Source organism: Poecilia reticulata, linkage group LG1 (assembly GCF_000633615.1).
Source record: "Poecilia reticulata strain Guanapo linkage group LG1, Guppy_female_1.0+MT, whole genome shotgun sequence".
Lineage (NCBI taxonomy): Eukaryota > Metazoa > Chordata > Actinopteri > Cyprinodontiformes > Poeciliidae > Poecilia > Poecilia reticulata.
Window position 1 is genome coordinate 25,171,919 of NC_024331.1, and position 27,876 is coordinate 25,199,794.

General features: G+C 36.6%; 1 protein-coding gene across 4 annotated transcripts; it reads left to right on the forward strand.

The window, feature by feature from the left end:
• Nucleotides 1-8,692: 8,692 nt before the first annotated feature.
• Nucleotides 8,693-26,651, forward strand: LOC103467683 (mucolipin-1-like). Of its 4 annotated transcripts, none has more exons than XM_008414287.2 (14): nt 8,695-8,904; nt 14,818-15,092; nt 15,904-16,071; nt 16,288-16,444; nt 19,204-19,285; nt 19,535-19,631; nt 20,736-20,835; nt 22,250-22,356; nt 22,538-22,687; nt 23,348-23,449; nt 23,534-23,656; nt 23,879-24,085; nt 24,952-25,082; nt 25,270-26,651. In XM_008414287.2, exons 1-14 carry the CDS (start codon nt 8,874-8,876, stop codon nt 25,304-25,306), a joined length of 1,767 nt encoding a protein of 588 aa, XP_008412509.1. In that variant the 5' UTR covers nt 8,695-8,873; the 3' UTR covers nt 25,307-26,651. The 4 variants fall into 4 exon arrangements, with proteins under 4 accessions (XP_017160436.1, XP_017160447.1, XP_008412509.1 ...); XM_008414297.2 differs by having other exon boundaries at nt 14,821-15,092; XM_017304947.1 differs by having other exon boundaries at nt 8,693-8,904; nt 23,348-23,656.
• The last annotated feature ends 1,225 nt before the right edge of the window (nt 26,652-27,876 follow it).

Below are 27,876 nucleotides of genomic sequence, written 5' to 3' on the forward strand. Positions count from 1 at the left end.
TTTTATTTTTAATATGCTGTAGGAGCCGTAGTTTGACGACTGTTATAAATATCACCATGTTTTTAGAACACGGGATTAGCTCAGTTTTTGTCGCTTGTTTTAGGAATTGCAGCGGCTGCAGTGCGTCACAATAAAGGTACAATAAAGCTGATAAACAGGTGAAGAACCAAACAGAACCACTTCTGACTGTTTGCAAAGCCAAACATCCAATAAAAGTTCCACCAAGCCACTACTAAGGCACTGGGGTCATGATTCTGGACACAGGTTCTTGGTGATTTATTTTCCTTTTTCACCAAACAATTACAGACATCAAACCTTCATTTGTTCTCATGCTACCACTTTTAAAAACCATCGGTCCCAAACCCAAATGCCTGGTGGTCCTTCTCCAGGCCCATGCACTTATAGAAAGTGGACTGACCCACATTACGTCCTGTCTAAATTTAGAAAATAAATAAGAAAAATAATAAAACAAAAAAATAAATAAAATCAACAATTATCAACCTACAAATAAACTCTGTAAATAATAAAAAAATAGAAATTTAAGAATAAAGTAACAAAATTCAAATGGATAATGAAATAAAGAAAAAATAGCTCCAAAAACTTTTATTCTGCCTTTTCTCGCTCTGTGTGTCGCTTTACACGGACCCGTTGCCATGGCAACTGACAGACAACAGCTCAACGAGCACATAGAGCAGAGATTACTGATCAGGGGAATCAACACCAAAAAACAAACATTTCCCACACAAAAAAGTAGCAAAAACACTAAAACAGAACATCCAGTCTGTTACATTATGCTGTCAGGCTTAATGTCTATATTGTGATTATTAATAAGTTTTCGCCTGAGCAMAGCGGCGGTTGATTAGCTGATTTAATAAACAGCTGCTCTACTGATGACGTGGTGGGCGGGTTGACCTAGTTTAGTGCCAACGGAACCAAAACACACCGAACTGCGCAGCTCATGCTAAGGTTATCAAAGTCAGTAGCAGGTTAACAACAGTTAGGCTAGTATAACTGACCCACTGTTCACTTGTTCAATGTTTTATTTAAATTAAAACGTTTTCCTCACCTGTGAAATCTGAAGCCCTTATTACCATTATCTATGGTTGAATTAACTACTAAACATCGCGTCCGTTGTTCTGATTCTTTGCGTGATTGTAGTAGTTTCCTGACTCAATGGACAGCAATGGCGCATGTGTGACTTACTATAAATCACATAATGTCGAGTCCAGTAACATATACATCTATCAATGCTGCTGCCTCGCGCTCTGTCCTTCTCTCGCACTTCCCGCTACTTAGCAGTGGGTGTCAGGTTACATTGTGGTGCATTCAATGTAGTCGGGGAAAAAAGAGTTTCATRCGCTTAATGTCCGATTTGCCATAACTATTTATTGAATTCATTGTCGCTAGCTGGGGTGGCAACAGGGGTGGCGAGGCTCTCGTTTGGGGTGGCAACTGCCACCCCTGCCACCCCGCTAGATCCGCCCCTGCGTACACCCTTACTTTCACCCCTGATTAACACCCTTTATGATCCATTAGGTTTTGTAGCGCCAATCCCTATACAGGGAAAGTCTATTCTACGTGAACTCACAGTTGAAAATGGAGACTGGGATGCTCCATTACCTCCAGAAAAGGAAGAGTCCTGGTCTCTCTGGAAGGACTCGCTAACTCAAACTTGACTCACTGTGAAAAGAACCCACTTCTAGTTCCAGGCCACCACCATGCTGCAGTTCTTCTCATAAAGCAATATCACAGTCAAGTTCATCATCAAGGTTGCTTGTATATGCTCTACAGGATGGTGTATAGTGGTTGGCAAAAGAAAGGTGAGCACAATCATTTACAATTGTGTAACCTGCAAAAGACTTTGGGCTCCCCTCAGCACACAAAAAATGTCAAAACTCCCTCCAGACCGTCTTGTAACGGACCCTCCATTACAAGACGTGTTGGCTCAGATGTGTTCGGCCCATGGTTTGTGTCTTATCGACGTACCAGAGGAAGTGTGAACCAAAACAAAAGGTGGGCTGTCATTTTTACATGCCTGAGCATTAGGGCAGTTCACATCAAGGTGATAGACTCACTCGACATATCTAGCTTTGCATTTAGACGGTTTCTGGCTATAAGAGGACCTGTAAAAACTATTAATTCTGATCGGGGTACTAATTTTGTCAGTGCATGTAAGGAACTGAAAATCTCCTCAAACCTGGATAATGCAGCTCTACAGATCTACTTAAAGGAAAATGGAAGTACTTGGACTTCCAATCCACCGCATGCTTCCCATTTTGGCGGGTCGTGGGAAAGAATGATAGGCCTGGCCCGGAGAATTTTGGACTCTTATGCTTTTAAACTCAAGACCACAAAACTCACTGATGATGTTCTCATCACCTTCATGGCAGAGGTGGCAGCTATTGTAAATGCAAGACCTCTTGTCCCAGTCTCTTCAGACTCAAGGGACCCTTTCATCTTGACTCTGGCTGCTCTTCTAACCCAGAAAGTTATCCCTCTTCAGGCTCCAGCTGGCCACTTCACAGCTTCGGACATTTACAGACACCAGTGGCGTCARGTGCAGCACCTGTCAAATGTCTTCTGGGACAAGTGGAAGAAAGAATTTCTTCCTACTCTCCAGTCACGTGGCAAGTGGCAATCCAACCAACTTAATGTGAGTTTAGGAAGTGTCGTCGTACTCAAAGACAGTCAAGTACCAAGTGTAAATGATTTTATTGATACATATACATATTTGGTTTTTTTGTTTGTTTGTTTTTGTTTTGGTGTTGTTGTTTCCTCATTTGGTCGGGAGTTGTTTGTTACCTTTTGACCGATGTTTTGATTTGAGGGGGGGGCAAGGTTGCTAGGCGATCTACACAAACTTCTGATGGTAACTGACGGTTGGCTGTTTTGGGCATAGTGCAGAGAGTGAGCGAGCATACGAGTCACGGTTGAGGGGAGATAACTAAGGAATAGTCCAATTAAGATCCAGACAATCAATTAGCTAGCACTTGGTTGATGAGGGAACAACGTGGGGGTTTTGTTGAACAGTTGAAACAGTTGGAATACGTTTTAGTTCATTTGTAATATAGAAATTTTATAGTTAATTAAATACATGTGTTGTAAATTTAATGATATTACATAAAGTAAGGTTTATAGGTAAAGGTAAAAGATTAGAACCACTAAGAGTTACTAATGGTATTTTATTTGTATGTTTGTAGATCTTACGGTGTGTTCGTGTACAAAGGCTGTTGAGTAAAGAAACGTGAACCATCAGTTAGAGAGACCATCTTTTCAACTGGGACGCTACACCAAGAAATGAATGGCCTCTTGGACTCATAACTCAGGTGTTTCCAAGCAAAGATGATAGAGGATGTAAATTAGAAGTTAAGGTAGCCAAAGCAGATGGTTCAAAAATATTTGTAAGACCTATCTCAGAAATTGCAGTTTTGGTTCCTTCATAAGATATTTGTTTCTTTTCTTTTTCTTTTTCTTTTTTTTCTTTTTTTTTTGCTAAAAACCCAATTTGTGGCGTTTATTCACTCCAGACGGGGAGTGTTCTGTTTTGAAGTTATAAATGCTGTTTTTTAGTACGTTTACAAGACAAAAAGGGAGAAAGCCTGCCCTCTCATGTTATTTTCAGGTACTACAACGTAGCAGGTTTTTTGTTATTCTCAACAAAAAACGGTTATTAAACGGTAGAAATAAACACCGTTGGTGTCCGTTGGTGTAAATGACTGTTGAAATCTTTCATGTGTTGTTGCATTGCGGGTACGTATCAAGTTTGTAACTTTGTAACATTGTTTCTGTCTAGAGATAGCGCTCTAATATGTTGTTTTAAGGTAGAGTTTGCTTGTTATGTTAATTAGGTTGCGAGGTTGTCGCGAGGTTATCGGGTGCGCAGGTAGTAGCCTAGATGTACGCATATAGATGTGATGTTCGGTAGTAATTGAATGTAGTGTATTTTATGCTCCATATGATCACATATTTATTGTATTTCTTTGTCTTTATTTCAGTTTTACCTTTTTAATTGTCATTAAACCTCCTGACAACGTCCTTCGGTCTTCAGAGTTGTGACATGAGAAAGATGTTAGAAAGTCTTTGCATCAGACATGCACCAGTAACGGAACACTTGTTACCTATTTATCCTATCATTAATTATTGTACTCACTGGAAAGTGATCACTCCCTAATGTAGACTTCCTGTTAATATCCCATTCACATGAACTAACAAGACAATCAGTTATTAATGTAACATCTAGACATGAATCTGTATTTTTATGTATATTTACTCTTGTACTAATGACCTTTCATCCATCATTTCTTCAACTACATTTTATTGGGCATGTGTATTATTTGTGTCTGTTTTCACCACCATTGAATTTTCATCCACTCTACATTTATGCTTTTTGTATATTTGTCATTGGTACCAAGATTTGTCTCTGATCATTCTGCCCTTGATTTGAATTCCAAGTTGTGTTTCTTTGACCTATTTCTCCTGACCTCATTTCTCTTGAGTCATCTGTCCTTACTCTTTTTAAAGCTTCAGCATATGAAACTTTCTGTTATTTTGATTCTTTGAGCTTCTCTGGCTTCCCTTCGTATTTTACATCCACCATATGCTGCACTATGATCTCTTCCACAGTTACAACATTTGATTTTAGTATCTTTATCGCACTTTTCATATTCATGTGGACCTCCACATCTTGCACACCTAAGTTTTCCTTTGCAGTCCTTTGCAACGTGTCCCATTCTTTGGCAAGTAAAACATCTGAGGGGTTTGGGGGTGTACTCTCTAACTCTGTAGTTCACGTATCCTAGCTGGATATTTTCTGGCATAACATTTTCAAATTGTAAAATTACTGCCATTGTGCCTTTAAGTTCCCCATCTCTTTTACTTTTAATCCTTGTGGCGCCTGCTGTTTTCCCTATTTTTTGCTGATCAGCTTGTCTGCGTCTTTTATATCTAGAAGTCTGATTACTTCTTATATCTAGTATAAGAAGTAATCGGACCTCTTGAATAGAGGTCTGATTACTCTGTTTAAGAGTAATCAGAGTATCCGCCATTACTTTGATATCTCCCAAAGTAAGGGCGGATTATCTGACTTTTGTTGATTTGTTAAGTATTTTGGTCAGGCCTGGGATTGAGACAGTGCGGCTGTGGGCTGCTAGGCCTCACTTCTGCAAAATCTGGAAGTGGCAGTAGAGGCATATTTCCATATCTGAAATCATTATGGGGCATTTGAGTTGAAGTGGACTTAACTTCTGTTGGCAAATGTAAAGATTGCAAAAGTTCAACGCCAGACAAAGGCACTCCTGTACAAAACCTTCTGGTTTTCTCTACCAGGTCGAAGGATGGAAGTATTTCTGCTTTTTGTAGAGTCGTGTTGTAAGTGAATGCCTGTACCTTATAGGCTTGTGCTGGTTTTGGTCACTCAAGATTGTGGAGCCCCAGTCCGGCTCCAATCCAGTTTGAAGCTCTCAGAAAGAAACTCATTCGTCAAATTTCTTAAATGTCGAATAATAATAATAATAATAATAATAATAATAATAATAATAATAATAATAATAATAATAATAATAATAATAATAATAATAATAATAATAATAATAATAATAATAATAATAATAATAATAATAATAATAATAATAATAATAATAATAATAATAATAATAATAAGTGAAGGAAGGAAGGTCAAGTACACTCACATGCCTTCATGCATTACATTCCTATATTGTCACACAAAGGCCTTTGTATTTGTAACAGATACAGAAACTGAACCATCTTCAGACTCCCGTCTCAAAGGAAATAGAAACTTAATTGATGCAAAACTGATGTAAGACATCGAATGACCACTGGGCGTGTTCTTAGAGTATTAGCAACAAATCTTCCCGTTTTTGATCAGATGCTGTATAGAGTCGGCCACATTCACATCTAGTCTGTGAGGGTAAGCGTCTTCTTTTTTAGCGCTAAAAAAGAATAAAAAAAGTAAAGTCTGATCACTTCAGTTAGCTGATTTTCTGCTCCACGGGTTGGCACATTTTTGGTCCATCGGTGTTGAAGCAGTCACTCTTTCTCAACAATACAAATAACAGATTTCATGTAAAGCACTTTGAATTGCCTTGTTGCTGAAAATATGCTATATAAATCAAATTACCTTACCTTACTTACCTTATCTTACCTTACCTATAAACCTCAATTTCTCAAGTTTCATTAAGTTTAAATTTTAACCCGTCAACAGCTAAGTGCCTCAATAGCTTCTAGGCCTCACTTCTGCAAAATCTGGAAGTAGCAATAGAGGCATATTGCCGTATCTAAATTCATTGTGGGGCATTTGTGTTGAACAGAATTTAACTTCTGTTGGCAAATGCAATTTTTACAAACGATTGTAAAAGTTCAATGGCACTCCAGTACAGAATCTTCTTGTTTTCTCTACCAGGTCGAAGGATGGAACTATTCCTGCTTTTTTCAGAGTTGAGTTATAAGTAAATGCCTCTGTCTTATAGTTTTGTGCTGGTTTTCTTGGCTCAAGATTGTGGAGCCCCAGTCCAGCTCCAATCCAATTTGAAAATCTTAGAAAGTAACTCATTTGTAAAATTTCTTAAATGTTGAATAATGATAATAGGCGAAGGAAGGAAGCTGAATACAAATAACAGATCTTATGTATATATATATAGATATATATGTATGTACAACCCCTCTGCGCCCCACCTTTAGGCGCCATTTGCTGCGCTTTGTCACTATGCAACCTCTCATCCATTTTTAATTTTTAATTTCCCTTTTCATCTCCATGCCCACTGCATTTGAAATAGACTTAAAGCTATTTCTAAAGAAGCTTTTTAAAATATACATTTTAAAATGATTTGTGTGTTTTGTCTGTTAACCTTAAATAAATCAGGAACAGTGATTTGAATCAAGTTTAAATAAAAATGGATGCATGCAAACCAGTTTTACTTTGTTGGAAAGAAGGAAACATTATTGTAATAAGGAAAACTCATAAATTGATTGCTAACCACCTGCACAACAGGCAAACTTTACTGGCTCATTGTACATATAGAGAACCACTTTCACAATATTCACCAACAAAGGAAGGTCATTTAGTGAGAACGTTTTTTTGCAGTTCTGCTGCGCTCTACTAGACTTAGAAATGTTGTGTAAATTTTGCTTAAGGGTTGGGCTTAGGAATAGACTGGTAAAGTGTTTCTGTTCAGCATAAATGTAGCTACTAAATGAATGTAAATCCATACAAAGTCCTAATATTGGTAGGAATACAAACTGCTGTGTGTGTGTGTGTGTGTGTGTGTGTGTGTGTGTGTGTGTGTGTGTGTGTGTGTGTGTGTGTGTGTGTGTGTGTGTAGCTTGTATCGCCACCTGCTGTCAGAACTGGGTCAGCTCACCGACACACAGAATGGGACCACCACAAAACTGATTGTTTTTTTATTTCTGCAACATTGGTTGTAGATCTTTATGCTTTCAAATTTAAATTGTTACTTATTTTTAGATGAACTATTTTCGTTTTTGGCTTTGTCTAAGAACATATGCTACACTTGTCTCTGTGTCTGATGCAAATATGAGTAACACAGGGATTGGTAAACCATATGTTTTTATTTTTTTAGTTCCAGATTTCCTGCGTATTCAATCAGGCATCATATGGCACTGGGCAAATGTTTTAGTTTTCAGGGTCTCTTTTTTGGACATTAAACTACGAGAAATTAAACAAAAATAAATATTTATTTCCTATCTTCCACTATAATTCTGTATCTCCAAGGCGGCTGTGTGGAGAGGAGCGTTAAGCTTGAACAGATTAACGACAATGACAGTTTCTTCTATTTCACTGAGAGCGAACCCTTTATCAACACCCTCATCTCAGGCCTCAAGGAAAACAATGGCTTGAAATCTGCAATCTTCACAGGTGGCATCATGGAGGCCATCCTCATCCTCAGCAGTTCAAAGTTCACTGTCACAAAGGCGCAACGCTCATGATGTTTGATGAGGCTGTAATCAGGAATTCAATGAGGTGTTAAAATGTTATCAAGATAACTAAACTGCTTATTTTATTCCAAAATGATATGTCAGCAATATCTACTGACTCCTACCTGAAGATTAAACATTTGTGTGCAAAATTCCCAAATATTTTTCATAAACTGCCAATGTAAAAATATATAATTTTAAAAATCCGAACCTTCAAACTGGTTGCAGCAGCAATTAGCAAACACCTAGTGAAACTATGTTATTATTATACAAACACCAACAACTCTAACAATCTTGTTAATGGAGAAACATTGCTGTGATGGCATGCTGTTAGAAAAAACAGGAGCCTCTTAAAGAGACAGAGGCCCAATTTCAAGGCATTAAATTGCTAAGTCAATTTTATTTTAAGTTATGTTTGATGTATATATAGCTGTTGTATCGCTGGGGGTAACATAATTACTTGATTGTGCTATGAAACGTTACTACATAAAAATACATAATACTGCTCCATTAAGAAAAAGAAAGAAAGAAAGAAAGAAAGAAAGAAAGAAAGAAAGAAAGAAAGAAAGAAAGAAAGAAAGAAAGAAAGAAAGAAAGAAAGAAAGAAAGAANAGAAAGAAAGAAAGAAAGAAAGAAAGAAAGAAAGAAAGAAAGAAAGAAAGAAAGAAAGAAAGAAAGAAAGAAAGAAAGAAAGAAAGAAAGAAAGAGGTCCTGCCTCTCTGAGTCAGCTGATTACTTTTCGTCAGTCACGTGACCTGGCCGACCGGAAGTGCTAATGAGCAAACGTCGAGGTAGAGCTGCTGGCGTCGCTCGGCAGTTCGCCGTTATAGGCTTGTAAAACTGGAACTTCTGTGACAGCAGCTTTCGTTTTAGTGTTTATATTGTGTGGGTTTTTTTATGTTTTTGGCTTTATTTTAACCCTAATGGCAGCGACAAGACGGCGGAACTCCTCTGGTAAAGTGTTAAATGTTACTTTTTTAATGTGTTTTTCCGTTACTCTGCAATGTTTCCCTTATCTGTACAGAAACCCTTGTGTGTTTTTACGCAGCTTGGTTTTCTATTTAGATAAGGTAAGCCAGTTTTAGCTAGTTTTGGTATGTGAAACGCAACAAGTAGGTAAAAAGAAATATTAGTTATTCGGTGTTTTTCTGCTGTCAGACAGTAGCGTTGGTGTGTTTGGTTTTGTTGACTGCATGTTTAGCTGGAAAACAGTCATCACAGCTGAAAACACTGCAGTAAATTTTCCAGTCAGAGATAATAAGAGAGCCAGATAAAGGGTATGCCAGATAAAATAGTAAGCACGGAGTTAGGTCAGACTGTGCTTTAAATCCAACTATTAGTGGCATCACTGTTGAGATTTTAGCTGTAATTATTGGATCACCTGATGTAATAACAACCACTACTGTGTGTAATGTCTGAGAGGTTGCAGAATGCTTCTGCGGTTTTTTTCTTTTTGTTAGATCAGGCTGTTGAATCATCCATATCCCAACATGTGAATGTTTTCATGCAGAATAATCACTTTCCAGGTCATAAGCTTCTTACATGCATGGATGAGTTTGCAGTTCTGCTAAAGAGTGTTGTTGGTGGCTGGAGTTGGGTTTTCCAGCTGCAGCTTCCTTCTCCTTTAGACACTCTTGAATTGTGCATAATATTTATTTCAGACTGTGAGGTGTGGTTGAAAACCATAAGCAACATCTCTGCTGTTTGTGAGGCTTTGACCTGCCGCTGTCGATTTGAGCTGATTCAATTATTTTCTAAAAAGAACAGTTAGTAATTTTTAAATTACTTTTTTTGTTTTCCTGCCATGAGCTTCCATAACTATGAGCAGCACAATGAGCAACTGGAGAGAGAGAGCAGCTGCTTTAAAACTGGGTTTTAGTGTAATTTTAAATCAAACGAAGAAGTATCCTTTGTTGTCCCACAGTGGGAAAATCCAGGTGTAACAGCAGAAAAGAGTGCATTGACTCATGTGGATTCACACAAATATAAAAGTATTCAAATATATAAAAACAACATTAAGAATCCTGTATTGTCCACTAAGGGTCAAACTGTGATATAAAATACTGTACAGTTATCAAAAATGAAATCCTCAGATTCAAGGAATGAGCAACAAATTAGGATTATTTTTTCACAAATGTGCAAAATATGTATTTTTGCATTAGAGACACCAGTACATGACAATATATGTAAAGTATAACATAAAAACTGAGATTTGCAAATACCGGCAGAAATAGTTTTACTTTTTATGGCTGTGCAATTGTAAAAAAAAGAAAAAAAGCCCTTCCTCCAATGTTTTAAAAAACATTTAAACTTTTGTGGTGTGAATTTAACTGTGTAAAAAAAATATTTAAAAGGAAATGATAAAAAGACATACCAAATCCTCTCTGCATCAACAATATAATATAAAAAAAGTTAATTTGAATCTTCTCTCAGTAACAACTCCTATACAAAATCATATTTTAGTACACCTGGGCCCTGCTAAAATTTTAATGTTTCTCTTGGGTTTTACTTTGAAGCAGCTACATGTTGCTGAAAAGTAAAGAATGTCTTTCAATGTTTGGGAATGTACAGCTCTTAATCTACAGATCAGTTTTTTGTGTTTTAAGTTCTCTATCTTTGGTGTAAGCAGAAGTTTTGAGCTGCCAACCTGTGGGTTGCATTTTGCTTCTGGAAGAGCAGATTAGATTCGAGCTCTGAGCTATTCCAATCATGCCTCATTGACTGACAGTGCCATCGTTTTATTTATAAAGGAGACAGAGAACCAGAAGAACTGGATATTTTCAAACGTTCGCTCGGTTCAAGCGAACCTGGAGGCACAGTCAGAAATCTGCCCCAGTTTTTGCTTGATAGCCATCTGCTGTGACGATTGACACGCTTTTCTGATTGCAGATATGAGGCATGTTTGATTCTTTTGGTGTGGTGATCATGCAGTACCTGCTGCCTTTACAGCTGAGTAAAGCAAATTAATAAACTCCAGCCAAGCTGCTTGTTTGTCAGGTTTTTCAGTTTGTATTTCTGTCTAAATTTCGCCAGGTGTCGACACGGGAAGTGACCCTTTAAATTTGGCTTTGGTATATTGCTGGAATCTAAGTGTGGTGCATGTGTGGTAAATATATATCACACATGTTTTTTCCCTTTTGTAAAAATTTAAAATGGCTTTTCAAAGTGGACATTTTTTGAAAAATAAATTGTAATATATATATTTATTATATTTTCACAGAACAACATTCTTATTATTTTTTTATTAAAATTATTGCAATAACCACACTCTAGCTTCAGCTTGGATCAGATGTTGTATTTCAGAACAAAACACAAGTTTCGAGACAATTAATCCTGACAAATCAGTTATTTAAATAATAATCAACTAATTTAATAATCATTTAATTGTTAACTGGATTATACAGACTCAAAAGAATCCTATTTACTGAAAGAACACGTTCACAGGAGAAATCAACAAAAACTATACAAAAAGAATATACATTTTGCATTTAAGATAAAATAAATAATTTTTTCTGTAAATATGTTCCACTCAAATCTCTTCAATTGGCATAGTTTTCACTTCATCTGGTTCAAATTTCGTAAATAAATATTTTCTTTACCACCTGTTAAATACAATTATTGTTTCCAAACATCCAAACATAATCAACAGATTAGCCCTTTAATTTATTGAAGTCAAGCAAAAATGGATGAGCTTTTCACATGTTGATGTTGGAAGTTATCTTTTTCCGCAGATGCAGGATTTGCTATAAATGATGAAGCTTAAGGAATGCTTTGAGAATGCATTTTAGGCAATAAAATGTCTATTTTCTAATTTTAAAAAGGGATGTAATTATTTGTTTACATCTTTAATTTCTAACGTTATATAAAAAAAGACTTGAATGAATTCTTTTTTTGTTTGATTAATTGTCAGAAAAATCCAGTCTCTCCTGTAATAATAAACAGTTTTTTTTGTTGTTTTTTTTACCTCTGTTGCTTTGTAAACCCCCAGAAGGAAACAAACAGCGGTTCCACCTGATAGACGTTGACTCAGAATAATTGACACCATCTCAAACATTCCAGCTGAACACCTTTTCACTGCCATGTTCACACGATGGACTTTCATCTTCATTAAAATTTATGCTGAGTAATACTGAACCCAAAGCAGCTCATCTGTTCCCATTTCACTTCCCATTTGCAACATACATGCTGGTAAAACTGCTGACTTTATCGGATTCTGACAGGTCGCTGGCTCGCATGACTCTTCTTCATTAATGGGAACTGTAATAAATTTCCATCATCACTTGTTCAAAAGCTTGACCTACTTTTGAGTTTAAAACCAAAAGCCGGGGTCAAGTTGTAATTGAACAAACTGAATGTTCTTGACGTCTATCCAACAAGCTTGTCCATGAGAGGGAAAAAAAAACATGTGACAAGTATTAGGAATAATAAGCCCACTCTGTGCTGAGTGGCTTTCCTGTTTCCAATCATAAACTGGCTGCTCTGTTATCTGTACCACAGATTTACCAAGACAAACATGTCTACTTGTCTTGAATTTCTTTCTAAAACATCTAGATTCTCTTTAATCGCTTTTGTTTTGCACAGATCACAAATTTCACTCGTTTTCAAGACACTCGTTTTCATCAGTTACTACATTAGTTGTCAGTTATTTTAATAAGCAATTCATCACAATTAATCAGATTGTTTCAGCCTTAAACAAACCGGAAAGATAGGACGAGTATAGACTTAATACACTCTGTTCTTCATAACTGCTTAAAAATGAAAAACAACAAAGTGGAGTGAAAACTGTGGTTAAAACTCTACCAGTTTGGCAGCATTTCAGATGTTTAAAATAAACAAAAAAATTCAATAATATTGATGTCAATTGACATGAAATGCATATGTCCTGACATGTTTTTCAGCCATATCGTCCAATAGTATCCTAAGGTTATATTGATATATTTCTACTGATGGTTGCTATATGCTTCAGTTGAGTTGAGTTCTGTCTCTGGCTGTTCTTTTACTGAAACACTAATAATAAAAAAAAGCATTGATTTTTCTTCAGCTCTCAACAATTTAAGGAATCCGTCACATTTCTACTTCTGGATATGGGCTCACACACAGCAGGCTCTTAAAAAGATAGTTTCTCTTCAGTGTTGCTGATGTGTGTTATTGCACACCGAAGGGATAAGTTCCACTTTTGCAACTCTTTCAGCGAGTTAAGGTAGAAAACAGCATTTGTTTTTGCCACTTTAGAAGATTACTCTTATAAAGTACACAGTCGTTGCAATGTTGGATTTTTGATGTGATGCAGCAGAACTGCACGCGGACATCAACGTAGGAGGTGTCAGAATCAGGGTAAAGTGCTAAAAGCTGAACGCTGGTTATTGACGCTGGTCTGTGAAGCAGATGGCTCGCCTTTGACAGAAATATATGTTTAAATCGTTTTCGACATGCTTCATTTCTGGATGGCTTCTCTACGACTGGATCTGGTTTCAACTTTCCTTCCCATTTCTTTTCTTTTACCAACACTATTTTGGATGCAAACTGAAACCTGTCTGAATTGTTACAATGATGTGTTTGCTGGTTTTAAATAGCAGAAACTGACTTAGCAGGGCTGATCTTCAGAATATGATATGCAACTCTTATAAAGTTGACAGATTGTTGACATTAATTTATGTGGTAACGGCTCAGCATTGGGCAACACTGTCGTATTTTCATTTTTACTTTCTGTTTAGCTTTGGACATGTGCCAACATGTCAAGTTTATTTGTATACTTTTATTTGTTTTTAGCCTTGATTTATAGGGATTCAGTGTTTCAGCAGTTTTACAGTTTTCTGGGAGTTTGTTCCAGATTGGAGGAGCATAAAAACTGAATGCTACTTCTCTATTTTTTTTGCTTTTGTGTGAGTGAGTTGGCTGTTTGTTCACACTGTTGCACTTTACAATAAAACCACAGATTACAAATTGAGCCAAAAAGAAGTCCAATCATTGCATTAAACTTGACATGTTGACACCCGTCCAGAATATAATCCCAAAATCCATATCACCCATCCTTCTCTTTATATGGTGTCTCTGCTCTATTATTATTTATTAAATAATTATGCATTATAATTATTTTTTTGTGTATAACAAATAATCCTTGACCAAAATCTTAGAAATCTGACATCCCTAATTTAAAATCTAAAATAATCCTATTCCTCCCAGAGTCATTCATTTTAACACAGCCATAAGCAGTTCAACTTGTAACACAAACTTCAATGTTTGTGTTTGGATTTTTTTCTGTTTGAGCAGAAAAATATAGTTGTGCAACTTGTGCACAACTATAAGAAAGAAGGCAAAACCTGAATTGTTGTAATTTTTTTTGTTTGTATTCAGGCTTCACAGGAACAAGCATATTTTCAAGTTTGAATTCATTCATTTATTTATTTATAAAGCACTTTAAAAACCAAAGGCAACCAAAGTGCTGTACAGGTCAATAAGAAAATACAAAGTTCACAATTACGTGCTACTTTTGTTGCTCTCTCATTAACTCTAACAATGTACGCTGACGTTTGTGAGACAAATGTGATGAAATGTAGGAAAGCTCAAGAAGTATACTCGCTTCTCTTAGGATCAACAGAGGAGTTTAGAAACAGAAAAAACATACATATGAAATACATTTCCATAAATAAATATTTATTTGAGAGCTTTCACTTTTCTAGCAAGACTTTGTGTCAGTATTTAATCAACATTTAATTAACCAGTACTTTTGGTTTGAGATAGTTTCTCTTTAAATCCTGTCAGAATGACATATGAGTCTTTTGTTAGTATAGATTTTGTTTCTGAAAATCCAAACATGTGAACATATCAGAGTAAAGTGGCTCTTACATTGTATTTCTTTTGCCCCAGCAGAGCACACAGGCCTGTTCTCCCCAGTGACCCACTATGGCTCCACAGAAAACTGCAGTGACCATCAAGCAAACAGCAACGACAGCAACTGCAACAAGCAGAACTTTCCCACGGCAGCAGCAGGTCACTGGGTCGAGGCCGATCCAAAGGAGGAGGCCATTCGCAGGAAGCTGAAGTACTTCTTCATGAGTCCATGTGATAAATATCACGCCAAAGGACGCAAACCCTTCAAGCTGGTCCTGCAGGTGCTGAAGATATTTGCTGTCACAGCTCAGGTACGTCAAAATAATTCTTCCGTTTACATTTCTACTCTGTCTTAAAGCAGGTTTTTTAATCATCGTCAAGCTTTTCTAAACAGGCAAATAGAGAGGGCACACTGTGGTCCATGTGCAGCAGTTAGCAAGACATCCTGAGATATCGTGAAGTGCTTAAACTATGGGACTCTTAAGAGTTATTTTCTTTGTAATGCAACCATAAAAAATATTTCCTCCTTCTTTTTGCTTTTACATGTGAATAATTCAGATAAAAAAGATGATATCAGACAAATGTAACCTGAGCAAAAAGCAGTTGTCAAATTATTGTTTCAGTTTTTAATCCAAGCTGTCACTTCTTGGTTTGATGTTATTATTATTATTATTATAGTTGGGGATGCACCGATTACAATTTTTTGGCTAATTTCCTATCTTTAAAAATCCCGACCTGCCGATTGCAATTTTTTCTGATACCAATTTTTTTTGTCTGAAATGTTGCTAAATGTAGCAAGAAAGCCACTGACTGGGAAACAGTGAGGTGACTATTGTTAACTGCAAATGTGCAGACATGACCTGGTGGCCGGTCTATCACTCAAACCTCTCTTATGGGAAAACAGAAGAGGACAGTGGTTGATTTTTAGGCTTTTGCTCTGGTAGATAAGATTGGTGGATATCTTATCAGGTAGATAAGATATCCATCTTATAAAGTCTTCTGGTCCATCAACATTAGTTCAGATAATTTAAAAGATTAATTTAGCCTCTCATGATTCTAACATTTGCTTTCTCTCTGTCCTTTTCTTCTACTTTTTTAATTTTTGCACCTTCTCCTGTGCAGTTAATAGTGTTTGGCATCAGTAACCAGGTGGCCGTCACCTTCAAGGAGGAGAACACAATGACTTTCAAGCACCTCTTCCTCAAAGACTACGATCAATCCTCTGATGACTCCTTCGCTGTTTACACCCAGAAGGACGTCTATGACCACATGTTTTATGCGATAGAAAAGGTAAGAGGACCACGAAGACTATTTTAGTTGACTTTCTTTTTCTGGTTTAAACAGCAAACACTGAATGAAAACATTGCCATCTCCTACTGAACTGAGCTGGACTCTATAACAAAAAAACTGTAGCAGAAGTTTCATAATAACTCACAATGATAGATCATTGCTTCTTGATGAAGGCCTGAGTTTTGCAGAATATTTCCTCATTTCCTTCCACTTCAGTATCTCAGCTTACCAGATAACACAGTGGGGCGCTACGCCTACGTCTACCATGTCGGAGTGAACGGCAGCGCCCTCTCCCTCTGCCAACAGTACTACAAGAAGGGGCAGATCGATCCAGCCAATGACACGTTCAACATAGACCCTCACATTGTCACAGGTAAAACCAACTGCACCATGCAGAGTGTGAGTCGCAAACATACTGATTTTTTTCCTGAGAATTAATAAAGTTTTACCGACCAAATGAAGCCTTTTGCTAAACAATCTATTTTTCACGGAAATTACACAAGAAGTTCTGTCTCCACCTGACTTGGAGAAATATTTGGAAATCCTCTCAGTGAATTATTACTTTGCTTTTTATTTTAACCATTAAAATTAAAACTAAGATTATATGAATGGATGGTTGTACTGGAACTGCAATTTCATTGTCTTTCTGACAATGACAATAAAATTCTTCTGATTCTGATGAAAAGTGTAAAGTCTTATCTTGCAATATGCCTATAAAACAGTGGATCTAAAAGTAAAATGCCAGGTTTATGATGCCTTAAATCGATACTTCAAGCGTTTTTTGCTTTAATATCAGCATTACATCTGCTTGTGTGCAAAAACAAAACTTTTCTCCAGAATCTCTTGAAAATGACACAATCTGGTTATGTAGGCTGCCAAGAAGAAGCAGGGATTTCTACCATGTGACCAGATAAAATATAATACATCTTTATGTTGGAACAAATAATTATTGAAGTTGCTTGTGAACTGACAAGGTCCAGTAGGTTGACTTCACAACAGACAGTCATCTTCATTGTATTTATTCTAACAAAAGAGAAAATCAAGCAGCTTCTGTCCCTATACATTAAATAAAATACAATAAATAACCCAAACAAACTACAAAGCAATAGCTCCCAACTAGAACATTTCTGAAGAAATTTAAACGAGGCCTTGTCAAAGTGTGCCTGTCAGTTGGAACCCAGCGATCTGATGCTAAAAATTAGCATCAATGCTAAAGTAAGCTACAATGTACTCAATAGCATATGGAGAGTCACAAGCATGTTGAGTAACATGGACTTACTCCATTCAACATGTTAAAATTAGTGTATAAGCTAAAGTTAGCCAAAGTGCTAATAAATGCTCCCAGTGCTATGTGGGGTATAACTAGCATGTTGTCTTACATTGACTTCCTCCATTCAGTGTGCTAAACATGGCTAATAAATAAACAAAATAGCTAAAAAGCTTATGATTGGGAAAAGGGTATTGCTAATATGAGCCGTAGCTACATTAGCAATGTTTGTGCTAATGTTAATGCACACGTTTACTTCGTGGCACTTCGTTACCAAAAAACTCTCTTCTCTTGAAACAAATAAATTTTTATTTATAAAACACAAACTATTTTGAAATACTTTTTATCTGCTTAGACACCAGAAATTCTCATTTGGTAAATTTTGCAAAAGTAAACATCAGATGTTTACTTCGTGGCACTTGGTTACCAGAAAACCCTCTGATCTCTTAGCAACAGATAAATGACAAATACTGTTATTGTTCAAAAAGCATAAGATTTCTTCTGCTCTTTTCAAATACTACTTAACTTGGACTACTCGACAAGAACTGTACAATTGGTGAATTTGGCAAAAAAGTTTATGTTTTTGTTTTTTTTTGGTCATTGGTTGTGAATATATTATAAAACAGACATTCAACACAGTAAAAATCTGATTTATACTTTGTGGCAGTTCGTTACCAGAAAAAAACRCTCATCTCTTAACATCAAAATAATAAGTGATGTTATTGTTTATAAAACCTAAGCTCTTTTGAATTACTGTTTATCTTCTTGGACACAAGAAATTCACATTTTGGTAAATTTAGCCAAAAGTAAAAATCAGATGTTTACTTCGTGGCACTTGGTTACCAGAAAACATGCTAATCCCTTAGCAACAGATTGACAACAAATGCGGGACACTTTCCGGTCGTTTGTCCGTTCACAGTGGAGAACGCATACAGGTTACATAAGTTTGGCAGTGTGAACAACCCCGCAAATTTTTGCTAATTACGTCGCCGTGGTTACTCGAAGTGCCAACAGAAGTAATAGTCTGCGTGCGGAGATCCAGCCACATGTTTTGATATATATTTTGAGGTGTAGAGTAATAAGTGCCTTCCTATACTTTGCTATGGCAGTTTCCAATGAGCAGTTAGCAGCAGTTAATAGCAGTCAGCAGCAGTTAACATGTGCAAAATTAAACATAGCTGAAATGCCCAACATAAATAATCCTAACAGTTAAAAACGTATACAAAACATGGCAAAATTACTCACGAAACACTGTATGTGATTACATTTGTCTAAAATACATGTTAAAATGTAATACTTGTAAAGAAAAAACACAGAGCTTATTCTATGACATGCCACAGTTACCAACAGCAACAGAAAAAATGGGAAGGAGTTGTCCTTTACTGGTTGCTATGGTAACCACCAACTGCCAAGAGCAGCGTAACAGAACTTACCAATAAATGTCTGGAGAAACGACTTGTTAACTAAATAAAACAAACTCAAAGAATGAATAAGCAAATTTTGACAAGCTTCACATCTGTTGTATTGTTAAAATAAAACCTCTGTTACATAAAAAATATTAAACCCATATTTAATGCTCTTGAAAAATTCAGTAGGTTTCTCTTTACCATTAAGATTCACTCCATCTAACTGTTTCTTTTTAAAACATCCATTTAGAGAAAGTATTACATGAGCTTGAAGTTTCTGACTTCCTCATATAATGAGTCAGAAATGGCCAGGAAGTTGCATCACATCTTGCATGAACAAGCATATGAAACATTTAACTGGATCATTAAACATTTTATTGTTATTTTAACACAGATGGGCGATTATGATAAATCACATAACTTAAAAGTGTCCTTCCCTGCTTGCTGTCTTGTTTTCAGACTGCATCGGCGTGAATCCTATGTCCGTCCCCCACAATCAGCTCACCGGCACCTACAAGAACTTCACACTCAAATTCCACAAGTAAGGCTTCATTTTTCTCATTGCTTTTGATGACTTTTTCAAAGTTATCTCTAGATTTCAGTATCAGGCCAGTCACTTATCTGGCCTGTACAAACACCTCACACAGCAAGCTTTAAGATATATTCAGTAACACTGACTCAACAGCGCTTGGTGTAAACACACAGCGGCGTGAATAACTTTTACTTCATGCATGTTTTGAGACAATTCTTGTTTTTTCTGGTTATGTGAATATTTGTTTTGTTTTTTAAGGTTGATTAATGTAACCATACAGTTCCAACTGAAGGCCATCAACATACAAACTATTATCAACAATGAGATCCCAGACTGCTACACTTTTCACATTACAGTAAGTTTACACTGGAAGCAAACAAGCATTTTTAATTCAAGAGTAACTAGAGAAGTAACTCAAAGACTCTGGTATCAGTGTAAGAAAAAAGACAGATCACTTTTCTAAGTAGTTTTATTTGTTAAGACATGTCAGGTAAGACACTAAAGTTCATGAAAGTAAAGATAAAAATTATTATGTGGGAGTCCGTCATGAGACGAGGCCACTTTTCAAAAGGCAAGCTGTCTCTATGTGGATAGAAATAACATAGAGACTGACAAGCATTGTTTACTGTGAACATGACACTTGCCGAGTTTACATAAAAACATTGATCAGAAATGTGTTTCTGTTCTTCAATGACCAGCAAATCAAAATAGTAAGTTTACAAAATATTTTACCTTTGTGCTGCTCATTTTCGGTCACTTACTGGTTTTTCAACTTAAAAACTAAATGAAACAAAGAAACTGGACAAAGAACTGTCTATGGAAACAGCAGATTACTATGTTCATCATTATTTTAGTCCTCATTTTTTCATTTTCTTGTCTTCATTTAAGGTTTTATAGAAGCCAAATTTTTCAATTTTCTCCGCAGTTGTGCTTCTTGTAGCTTCAGTATGTGGGTTAATTTTTCCATGTAAAATATTTCTTTCACAACAGTCATCCATTGAGGTTTTATTTGCTTTGTTTCCTTTTTCCATGGCCACGGTATTCATCACCAGTGGTCGTAGTACTTTTTAAAATATTATTTCTCAACATATTATTTTTTTGTATTTCCAAAAGATTTAGTCATTGTGGTGTTAATTTTACTGGACTGCTAAGAAATATTTTCCTGTGCCTTTGAAACAGTTCTGATCTTTCCAACATTATGACGCTAAAACAATGATCCACTTTATCCTGGTTTAAGAGTAGCATCACGATGCAAAAGAAAAGTCACGAACTGGATTTCAAGAAACAAATCAAAAACGGATCAAATCTCCTGGCTGGAAATAATTTATTCATGTTAAATCTGGTAGCACATAAGCCTTCACTGGTACATAAAGAAAATCATTGTTACAAATTGCTGAAATGTTTGTGAAAAGTTGGTGTAATATAATAAGATTTATGTATTGCTGATTCTTCCTTTCAGATAGTGATGGATAACAAGGCTCACAGTGGAAAAGTGAAGATCTGGTTGGAAAACAAGGCGATGATGAGGGAATGTAAAGACCCAAGTGTCTCTGGCCATGGTAAGTCACTAAGCCTCTCACTTCTGACCATTTCACATGTGCTGTTGCTTCTTTGAAAGAGAGTATTTTATGATTTCAGCTAGAAATAAACAACATTTTGGCCGATTTTTGATTTTGTAAAGCTTTGACCTTCCTACTTCAGTTTTGGCAGATTCCAGTTTCTCTTTAAGAAACTTAAGAAAAACATTCAAAATATTAATTTCCATGATTTCTTTTGTGAGGGATCATTTCAAATTAGAGACACCACGTCAGAGACTGAGTTTTACTATTTCTTCAAAACATACAAAATAATTCTTGTTTGGATTTTAAACTTTGTCTTTTCAGTCTGTGTTAGCGATAAGTGCAGTTAGCATGGTTAGCATTACTAAAGCAGGAGTATTCCTGCAACCGTTATAATCCAAAGAGACATTTCTGTCCAACTAAATAAACTTGTTTAGAGCCACATGTGACATAATTAAAAAAAAAAAAAAGACCACCTATGATTTCTGATGTAAAATTTGTTGTCATTTTTGAAGAGCTAAAATTAGACTTCAATTTTTAGGTTTCAAATAGAAAAAACAAAAGTTTTTAATGAGACCTTACATTTTCTGCTATGGGATAATGATATTTGTAGAAAATGGTATTTAAATAAAAAGTAAACACTTTCTAACCTGATGAAAAGGAAAATAGATCAAAAATATATTATTGATATTTGTAATAGGGGCTGCACAGTGGTAGAGCTGTTGCCTTGCAGCAAGAAGGTTCTGGGTTCGATTCCCGGCCCCGGTCTTTCTGCATGGAGTTTGCATGTTCTCCCTGTGCATGCGTGGGCTTTCTCCGGGTACTCCAGTTTCCTCCCACGGTCCAAAAACATGACTGTCAGGTTAATTGGCCTCTCCAAATTGCCCTTAGGTGTGAGTGTGTGGGTGCATGGTTGTGTGTCCTGTGTGTCTGTGTTGCCCTGCAACAGACTGGCGACCTGTCCAGGGTGTACCCCACCTCTCGCCCGGAATGTTAGCTGGAGATACGGACCAGCAACCCTCCCGACCCCACTAAGGGACAAGGGTGCAAGAAAATGGATGGATGGATATTTGTAATACCAATAATATTTTGTAATACACAAAAGACAACAAAACAGCAACTTTTCTGCCTTTTCAGCCTTCCTGTTATCTACTGACAGGTCATGCTGTCTCATGCTTTTTCACAGGCTGAATGAACAGCAGATAAATTTACAGATTTCTCTTGTAACAAATTTCAAGAGCCATACGTTCTAATCCATGCAGTAATGTAATTAGTGTAGCATAAAAAATGTTTAATTGTTCATGTAGTGTGAATCCCTTTGCAGGACCTTGCAAATGCAGTCCATTTATAAATGTTCAAAACCAGAATGATGTAAAATGTCACTGTTAATGTGTTTATTTTCTTTTAAACACAGCTGAGAGTTTCACACGTGTGACGTTCGACGTGATTGTTTGTCTGATGTGCCTGCTGTCTCTGCTCCTATGTGGACGCTCCCTGCTGCGAGGCATCATCCTGCAGCAGGTAGGAGGAGAGTTTTGTTACAAACCAAAACAAAAACACCAACAGAACCTCATGAGAACTGCTTCATGAATGTCGCATAAAACCGAAAACACAAACGGAAAACCTGAATGGTGTTGTGTATGTGTGTGCTTGCATAAACGTAAAAGAGTCTGACGGTTTTAATGTTCGACTTTCTCTGCAGGAGTTTGTTAAGTACTTCAAGGAGACTCTGGATCGTAAAGTGTGCTGGGCGGATCGGCTTGAGTTTATCAACGGCTGGTATATTCTTCTCTTCATCAGCGACATCTTTACCATCACAGGCAGCATCATCAAAATCTGCATCGAATCAAAGGTCTTACAGCTTTTCACTTTTATATATTATTACTTTTATAAACTGTGGAGTACTTATTACTTTAGACCAGCGTTTAAAACAGAAAACTGCTTAGTTCATTACTTTTAATGAAAGTGGAGTACTCATTACATTAGGTCAATATTTAGCTACTTTTATAAACTGTGGAATAGTATTTTATTACCTGGCTTAGACTAACATTTTCATACTTTTAATATTGGAGCAAGACCTAAGAGGAGGAACTCATCTTAGTTTACAAATTTAGAGCAAACTTAGAAAGTACCATCTACTTAACCCAGAATAAGAGTCAAAGCTAGAGAACCAACATTTAGTTTGATCAGAACAAGAATCCAGAGAAACCTCTACCGGTTTATAAATTATGGACTATTATTCTGATCAAACAAGGGGAACATTATGTAGTTTTTGGTTTTGTTGTTTTGTTTGCATTTCCTCCTAATTCATGTAAAGCACATCGAACTGCCTTGTTGCTGAAAATGTGCTATATAAATAAAATTACCTTGTCTTACATCAGCGTTATTTTTATTGTGTTCCTCTAGGATGTTCCTGAGGTGTTAGTTTTCTTCAACACAGCATTTTGATCTATAAGTTCAGGTGCTTCTTTATGTTAAAAATGTGTCGTCCATCTTGCTTTTCTCCTGACAGACTACGTCGTCCTATGACATCTGTGCCATCCTGCTGGGGACCTCCACTCTTTTGGTGTGGGTGGGAGTCATTCGCTACCTCACGTTTTTCCAAAAGTACAACGTAAGTCACGGATCCTCTGGCTGTTCTGTAGGCGAGCGTTCCTTTAAACATTTAGTTTGCCTGATCTTTGCTCTCTTTTCACAGATCCTCATCATCACTCTTCGAGTTGCATTCCCCAATGTGATTCGCTTCTGCTGCTGCGTAGCCGTCATCTATCTGGGTTACTGCTTCTGTGGCTGGATCGTGCTCGGACCGTACCACGTCAAGGTGAATAAAACAAACATTTCTGACTTGATTGTGTTAACCATGAACATTATGATTTAAAAAAAAATACTTATTACACCTTTTTTAGGTAGCTTGTACGGCTGTAATTTTGTTTTCATTCTGACCTTAGCACATTGTTCGACTTTTAATTCCCACCTTCGACTCGGCTTTCGTCAAACTACGTTCATGTAAACAATCTTCATCTCTGTTTTTCACCCCCCACAGTTTCGCTCTCTGTCGATGGTGTCAGAGTGCCTGTTCTCCCTCATTAATGGGGATGACATGTTTGTGACGTTCTCGGAGATGCAGGAGAGCAGCACTCTGGTTTGGGCGTTCAGCCAGATCTACCTCTACACCTTCATCTCCCTGTTCATCTACATGGTCCTGTCTCTGTTCATCGCTCTCATCACTGGAGCCTACGAGACCATTAAGGTGAGACACTTATCCAATCAGAACAAGAAGGGAAATCAAAATCAGTGTACTGATGATGTAAGAGATTGTTCTTTCTGAAAACTGTAGCAGACGCATTGCATTTCTGCATAATGTTTATCTGGTTAGAACTGAAACCAGAATTTTACTTCACTGAATAAAAAAGACACATAAACCTTTTTTTCCTCATTGTTTGAGGTTAAATCAGACCAAACTTCTCTTGTTTCAGGTCCACTAGGATTACCAAAATTATTTCTATTTGCTAAATAGAAATAATTTTGGCACAATAATGAAAGATGTCTTGTGTATTTAATGTATTTAACCCTCAAATTAATTTAAATGTGTCAGTTAAGTTTCCAAAGAAAGACATCATCATCTGAGCTTAGTTAGCTGCTCAACCTCAGCTAAACAAGGTTGGTGGGATCAACAAACTAACTTAATCTTTGGTTACCTAGCAACTCACTCACTCTTTGGTTACCTAGCAACAACCTGTTGATTAAATGGCAGTTTCTGGTTTCTTCACTATGCCTCATAGCTGCTTAAACATAAAAAAACAATGGTAACGAGATAATCTGTAGGTACATGTATGATCTTGAAGACATTACTTTGTAAATCTCTGACATATTTCTACTCATTATTGTGGCATTTATCAAATAGAAATAATTTAGGTAATTTTTACAATAAAATAAGAGGAAAAAAGGTGTTGGTGTTTCTATATTTGGTGTACATAAACTTCTGGTGTCAACTGTACATCTGATTTATCTCTCTGAGATATATATAGCACATCAGTAGTACACAGCAGAGTACAGAGCGACTGGGAAGAGTGAAATCTATACATAACAGAAGCGTGTTGTCATTGATTTCCCCAGCACCAAACCCAGGAACCGATCCACATCACAGATCTGCACGCCTTCATAGCCGAGTGTACAGATGCACCAACATCTGGCAAGTTCAGGGGGGTGGAGACGTCTCCCTGCTCCTTCTTCTGCTGCTGTGACAGGTGAGCGCTTCGCTCATAAACCCCAGAAAATACTCAAATAAGAAGCGTCTTTTAAGATGCACCAAACAAAATCATGTATGTGGAGTTTACGTACATGAATCAGGATTAAAATAACTTTCTGAGTCTTGAATAACATTTTGTTGTTTAGTTTAAGGTCTGAAACCTCTTTTATGCTTTGACTCCTCAGAACAACGACATATGAAGACGTCCTGCTGGTGAATTGAGGATGGCCTTAATAATCTGAGTGCTCACCAGCTCCCCCTGCTGTCCAGCCGTGTGTATTGCGCACATGTGGACCAAACAGTCGGTACTGAAGAAGGAGTCTGGATCTACTGAAAGATCTACTCTCTTCCTGCTGGCACTTTGTGTTCGTTGAGAACTGAAGGACTGAACATTTCTAAATGAGCATTGCAGTGTAGCATCACTGAAGATGACTGCACAAACATTTCTGTTAGTTTTTATTGTTTTTAGAAAAATCTCAGTATTTTTTTTCTCTGTGTTTGTGATTCTGCATTGCTGATGCAAAAGCAGCACAAACTGCTGATGCAGAAATGTTACGGAAACTGTTTTTTATATTCCTTTACTTGATTTTTTTTAAATATACATATATATATATATTAGAAAATGTCGGATTGAAGACAATAGGTCGTTTTATTTAGTAAAATTCATGAGATGTATAACTAAAATGAAGACAACAAAGCTTCTGTGTAGAAGCTTTATTTCTTATGAATTATGATCAGATTGATGCAGATTCAGTATAATTTTCCTACAGCATTTCCTGTTGCAGGACAGTGTGTGTACCACGTGTTGCAGACACACTCACTCACTCCGCAGTCAGACTGTGTTGCAGTTGGTTTGTCCTTCAAAGCACTCCAAAGTGTGCACTTTTCTATTAAATGATGTCAAAACACTATGGAGACTGTGATACTCCATTGTATATAAGTTAAAATGTCTGCAAATCCCCTCCACCCTCATCACTGTAGAGAGAGAGACGACACTGATGGCCATTAAGAAATTGGATCTGACTTGAGTAGCCGGACTCTGATTAGAAAACAATGATGGAAAACCATGGCTAACAATGCCTTCTCATTGTGACTCAGTTCTTTCCCGTTAACATAAAGTTGTCTCGTCTAAAACAGTTGCTGTGGTGGAGTCCTGAACTAACAAGATTTCTTCTTTTCTTGTACGCACAAAAGTTTGAAGAGTCTCAGGATGAAGACGTCTGGTCCAAAAAAAAGACTGAAGTGTTTCCTCTCGTGTTCAACATATCAGCTGAATCATTTTTTAAGTTAATTGTGCTGTACTATAATAGATTTTTAAAATATATATTTTAAAAGTGCCTGTTTTATCAGTGGCTTTAAATTAAGGATCCATTATTGTCTTATTACTAAGTGTTTCTGCTTGACTTTAGTGTTTTATGTTGAGTTACTGTGTTGATGTGCCTTTACTGTACCTCAGATAAACACTGTGTGAATTGCTGTTCAGTCAACTGCTTTGTGTCATGTACAGTATCTATTGATCACGTTCAGTTCCTCAATTATGAATTAAACTTTCTGGGTCACCTCTTGATTTCTGCCGTTTTCGTTTGTCGTCTGAATGTTGCTGTAGTTCTCCAGTGTTACCAGCAGGGGGAGCAAGAAGTTCATGCAACGCTGTTCTGGGATCAGATTTCTGCCTGCATAAATTGGAGTGTGTAGGTTTTTTTTTATATTTTACACAAAAAACTACACGTTTTATTGATTTTTTTCAAATAAAAGTTGCATAGTTGCAGGATAAAAATTGACATATTTTTCAGAAGTCTTACATTTTCTGATACTTTTATTTTTGTATATGAGGCACACAATTTTGGATTTTCATTATCTGTAAGCAATAATCATAAAAATTACATGAAATTAAATTTTTAAGCAAAGGCTTGAAATATTTCCCTCTAATCCATATGAGTTTAATTTTTAGAAAAAAGCTACAATAAAATTGAGATTTTAAACTTTTGAGCTGTACTCGTACAGTCATATTCAGTAAAAATTTGAATATTATTAAAGAGTTAATTTATTTTACCAACTCAATTCATGAACTGAAATGATCTGTAGATTTATTACATATAGACTGGTGTTTTCTGGCCTTTATTTCTGTAAATTTAGTTGATTTTGTGCTTAGAGCTAATGAAAAGATTTAAGATCAGAAAATTACATCAGACCAATCTGGGGGAGGAAACATTTTAATAAAGAAATGTGAAGTTAATGAAAGATATGTTGAAACTGTAATTTATGAGCTACAACTCTCTTTTTTTGGAGATTTGACTCAAAATGAGGTTAAGTAAAATGTTTTTACAGATAGTCATTTTTCCCTCTCCATTGTTGGCTAAAAAAAAACAAATTTTTGCTCCAACTCTGCAATTTTCTGGGAAGGCGAATTAAACATCTTCTTTCCTCTCGGATCGATTTCTCTATGATTGGCTCCATTTCCTGGTTACTTCTCCAGCAGCCTTAGGAACAGAGGTATCACAGCTTCTCACCCACTTAAGCTAATATCATCTTCCATTATGTACTACTCCGACTTTACCTCATGTTAATGGGTCTGTGAGAGACCGAAGGAAATGTTCGCAGTTTTATGCATCCCACAAACCCGGCTCATCTGTCTCTCCCCATGCGTGGACATACAGAAGCTTTTCTCAGTGACTTTAATGCAGACTGAAAGCCCAGAGGAAGTAGCTAATTCAGAAGCAACTAATGGTCTGTCAGCTGTTGCTTCTGTGTGCTAATGTAAGATCCTTTGTTGATTCCCAGTTTGATCTCAG

What these genes read in the sequence shown, in the direction of transcription:
- LOC103467683 (XM_017304947.1), top strand. Translation starts at nt 8,874, where the DNA reads ATGGCAGCGACAAGACGGCGGAACTCCTCTG. An exon ending in TATTTGCTGTCACAGCTCAG is followed by an intron (nt 15,093 to 15,903) that starts GTACGTCAAAAT and finishes TCTCCTGTGCAG; the next exon opens with TTAATAGTGTTTGGCATCAG. An exon ending in TTCACACTCAAATTCCACAA is followed by an intron (nt 19,286 to 19,534) that starts GTAAGGCTTCAT and finishes TTGTTTTTTAAG; the next exon opens with GTTGATTAATGTAACCATAC.